The 4,680-nt window shown below is 46.3% G+C and overlaps 1 protein-coding gene across 1 annotated transcript in view; it reads right to left on the reverse strand.

Annotated features, from left to right (window-relative positions):
• Nucleotides 1–3,675, reverse strand: part of ELK4 (ELK4, ETS transcription factor) — an 11,469-nt gene extending 7,794 nt beyond the window's left edge. Inside the window, exons 1-2 of the mRNA XM_019513986.1 lie at nucleotides 3,283–3,675; nucleotides 1,271–2,194 (exon numbers count right to left, since the gene is read on the reverse strand). Of these exons, the coding sequence (XP_019369531.1) occupies nucleotides 1,271–2,194; nucleotides 3,283–3,489 (1,131 nt within the window). The 5' untranslated portion in view covers nucleotides 3,490–3,675. The remainder of the gene's footprint in view (nucleotides 1–1,270; nucleotides 2,195–3,282) is intronic.
• Between the last annotated feature and the right edge of the window lie 1,005 nt (nucleotides 3,676–4,680).

Genomic DNA, 4,680 nt, shown 5'->3' on the forward strand with positions numbered 1-4,680 from the left:
AAAAAAAAAAAAAAAAAAAAATCAATGCACCCACTAAAGCAGTGGTTTTCAACCTTGTTAGAGTCAAGGCACCCCCAGTTAGACTCAGGACTCCCCTTGGAAAATGCTGGTTTTTTGCTTCCACTTATTTTTCACTACAGAAAAAAATTTCTGTTGCAAAGAGCTCAGAAAGACCAAAACAGGTCAGAATGCATTTAACGCTGTGGATGCTATTTGAAACCTCTGGGTTTACCTTGTGCAACATGTTTGCACACCTAGCAGGACTAACATTGTGTGGCAATCCATGACAACCCTGAAAGGATCTCATGGCACCCCAGGGTCCTGCAAAACCCTGGTTGAGAATCACCGCCCTAACGAGAGCCAATTATCCCTATTTTACAGAGGGAAGAAATGAAACCTGGCTCCCAGTTGCATGCACTCATTGGGAACTAAGAACACAATTTCCATAGACCAGCTCTAGAAATGTAAGCAAAATGGTGTAAAAATCAATGGGCACTTAATATCCAAATGCCTGAGGTGGCAACAAAAAATGCAACCAGAGCAAAACTAATTACCATCCTACTTCTGAGCGCCTTCCAGATTTTCCTCATACACCCAACTACTTTCAGGAGCCTAATAAGGAATGGCTGAGTAATTGTGTAATGGCTTTCTCTTCCCTTACCTTCAGCAGGTTTAGTTTCTGACAGAGCAAATTTAAGGAAAGCACCTAACCCCAGCTTATTACTTGAAAGAGGCTCAAACCACACAAAACACTGAAAGGGAACAGCCAGATTCCCCATGAGAAAACCAGCCTTCCTTTTCTACACAGAGGTATTACCCATACCGTGCCATCGCTCATGGTACTTTTCGTCAACATTGTCTTAAAAGGCTGGCTGCTGGGTTGAGTGAACATCTTAAAAATATGTTTTCAGAAGTCAGCTGAAAGACAAGGGTACCACACAGCCTTGGAAAGAACCTCAAGTCACCCAGGAAGGATTTTTTAAATATGCCTCCTTACCAAAGAACTTAACAAGTAAGGAATTAATATCTGTCTTAGTGCATGAAGGGAAGAGGGAACAAACTCCAGAAAGATATCTATGGTCTGAACTGCTGAGCACATGCCAAGACACGAACCCATAAAATGGCTCGTTTCAGATTTGTTTTAAAGAAGGATACAATGCTCCATTTCAGGAGTCCAAACACAAGCGTCGGCTATTTGTTAGCCACCTATTGCCTCTTCCTCTTATAAAACGCAATAGGAGATGTTAATAGGAAGGACAGGGCAGGTTACCTGTGAAAAAAGTGCTGGAGTAAGAGAGGCAGTTGGCAGAGAAGGGCTTAGTATCCCCAGCGGGCTTGGATCGCTGCCAGTGATGACCAGAGTCGGGGCCAGCTCCAGTCCTTTAGGTTTCTTGGATCGTGAGAAGTGGTTGGCAAGGTCCTTATCCAGCATGGATAAATCCTGCTCTTTGGGCTCTGGAGATGGGTGCTGGAGGTTCTGGGATTGCTCCAGCTGCTGGGAAGCCACCGACTCTATGTCCGTGTCGATATCCAGGTCTGGGTTAGAACTCAAGGGCGGTGATGGGGGAGAAGAAGGGACCTGCAGAGTGGGAGAAATGGAGGATACAGGGGGAGTTGGGGTGAAGCTGGTGGTTAAGTTTGGCAAAGGGGCTGGGGCTTCAGGAGCAGTTAGTTTAGGTAGAACAAGTGTCTCCAAGGGCTGGAGAACTTCTTCTGTTCCTGTCGGAAGGGCAGACATGGTGGAAATGGAAGGGACAGTCGGAGCGGGTGAGACCATCAACGGGGCCGAGACGAGAGGAGCAGCCAAAGGTTTCTTGGAGGGCATGGTTACAAACTTGATGACGGAGGCAGTTGCATCCTGAGCAGGTTTCTTTTCCGGCAGCTTCTCAGCTGAATTCTCAATCTTGATTGACCTGAAGAGTTTGACACTGGAGGAGTTCAGGGAGGTAAGGGTGAAAGACGAGTACAGGCCCGAATGGATATAGTCATTGCGGCTGGATGACTTTGCACAAGACTGGGTCTTCTCTTTCCCACAGTTCTCCGTGTCCTTGGGTGTGCCGCTGACCTCAGCAAAGCCTGCCACCTCGGCGTCTCCCTCGATCTTGCCCACCACTAACGGGTCCATGTGCAGAATCTCCGGATAAGACACAAACTTGTACACAAACTTCTGTCCGTTCACCTTCTTAATGATATTCTGTGGGCATAAAAAACAAGGTTCAGCCCTTCCCCAGAACTGGCTGTGGGGAGACAGCATTGTTTTTACGAGTGTTGCAATTCCAACATTGTGATTCTTACCTCTTCTCATTTCTAGAGTGCCCCACACAGGCCCTGACAGCAGGAGCTGAAGCATATCTAAAATACGTTAACAACAAACGTCCTGAAAGCTGCCTAACCATTTCCCTTAAAAACCTTTTAAAGGAGCTCGACTAGCAGGAAAGAACAGACGCAGGTTAAAACCCACCAATCACCAGTACCCAAGTCAAAAGTGCAGTGGGCATCATCTAACCCAGGCACGATCTGGCACAAGAATCAGGACCTAAGTATTCAACTGTGACCGCCCATTTTCTTTTGCCTCTTTTATAAGAGCTTTAAAAATAAAAAGCTGGAGCGTTCAGCTGAACTGAATGTTAGCTAACAGTTATTTCAATACATCTAAGCAGCATTTTTTACCATTTGTTGTGGTATTTACTGAAACAGTGCACACGCATCAGCGGCCTAAGCGGGTTCTTACTTATTGTATAACAATTACTGAGTACTGAAGAGTTTTTAATACAAGAACAGATTAAGGAAACTGTGCTGTTCCAGCAACAATAAGCTCTGAGCAGCACACCACCTGCTACAAGCTCACAGTTACCTCAGGAACTGGGTGTTATTTTCTTATCTCTTACACCCACACAAGAATAGTTGTGGGATAAACCACTTACTGAGAGGTTACTGCATTAGGGTCACTACCCGCTGGTATAATTCTACTTCAGCTGCTTCAAGCCCTTCTTCAAAGCATGGGTGGTATCAAAGAGCATGTTTTGTTTTGTTTTTTTTAAACAGGCAACCAGAATCAAGAGCATTAGCAACGTAAGAGAAGCAACTCAGAGCTCAAGACAACTCATTCTCTATTCTGCAGCTAGTGTTATATGTTGGGTACGAAGAAAAATGATGACACCTCCCTTAATCCACGCTGACACTTATCCCCTTGAAGGGAATCAGAAAGGAAGCAAAGCCCTTTAGGTAGAAGCTAGGAGCAATGTGGATAAGGATGCAAGGTGGACGAAGGGGCCCCGTTACCTTCACATAGTAGTATCTGAGCGCACGGCTGAGCTTGTCATAGTTCATGCTGGGCTTGTTCTTCCGGATCCCCCACAGCCGGGCCACCTCCTCCGCCTGCAGCAGCTTGAACTCCCCGTCGTTGGAGGTCCACGAGATGATGTGCTTGTTCTGAGGCTCCTGGAGGAGTTGGAGGAGGAACTGCCACAGGGTGATAGCACTGTCCATAGCAGTGAGCTGAAACGAGACAGGCGATGGGCTATTAAGAGCGCTGTTCCCCACATGTCTGTTGCATGGGGTAAGCGCAGAAATATTATTCCCCAAGGGAGCAGAAGTCAAAATTATTAATCACCAGTTGTGGAAGATGTTGCCTGCAGAAATGAGAGCCTGGAAGCCAGCTGCCTTGCCTCGCCTTGCCTCCTCCCACATGGCAGCCTCTCTCACAAGGGCTATATTTAACCTCATTTAACTAAATTGGGTCACTTTGGGTAAGTCACATTGAGTCATTAGCAAAAAAAAGGAAAGATTTCTAAATTGCTCTATGTTCACACTCTGCTAACTTGTGTTGCCTCCCGAGAAACAGTGCACGCACACACACACACACAAAACCCCACACCCACTTTTTCCTCCTCTTCTCCCTCCTACTTCCCAACTCTTGATCTTCGGGCAGAAACGGTAGGTCACAGCTACAGTTTGCAAAAACAGAGATATGTCACAGACCAGTATTCACATGCTGCTGCTCCTTATTCACAGAAAAGGTCTTGAGCCCCAGGTCTCTCTCCATTCAAATCCCATTTCTTTATTATACCCACAACCCCCAGCTCTCGCTCATGCCAGGGTAACTTGTTTGCAGACCTGTGGCCAGAGATGTGAAGCAGGACTGATCTATAGAGGAACAGTGGACTCCACTTATAGGTATCTGAAGTGCATCATTGATTTAAGTGCATAACCCAGCACCAGCCCCAATGTGTTGCCTGTTGCTGACGCTGTAAGAGACGCTGCTGTCTGCACGCTGGTTAAGGACATGGGAACTCCCCTGCTGGGAACTCTCTGTAAGGGAACCCAGGGCCTTAAACTGTATACCAGGAACAACAAACTAGGAACCTGCAACTCCAAGGCAACTAAAGCAGCCCGGAGCTGACCAGGCCCCATGAAATTCATGGCTGCCACCAGAGGCCTAAAGCACTCAAACAAGGTAAGGAGCCTTAAGGATGTGTCAAAAACGTAGCGCAGGCTATTTCAGTTAAGGTTTACGGTTTACAATGGCTGGGATAAATGCAGAGTCCAGGTAAATGCATAGCTGTTCATCTCCAAACTATGTATTTAAATGCAGCACACTGTAAAAGCTAAGGTATAAGTTAAACAGAAAACTGTATATGTGAGCTCTTGGTCTGGAACTGAAGTGCTTTTTTGATTTAG

This window comes from Gavialis gangeticus, unplaced genomic scaffold (assembly GCF_001723915.1).
Source record: "Gavialis gangeticus isolate Ggan-Ray unplaced genomic scaffold, GavGan_comp1, whole genome shotgun sequence".
Lineage (NCBI taxonomy): Eukaryota > Metazoa > Chordata > Crocodylia > Gavialidae > Gavialis > Gavialis gangeticus.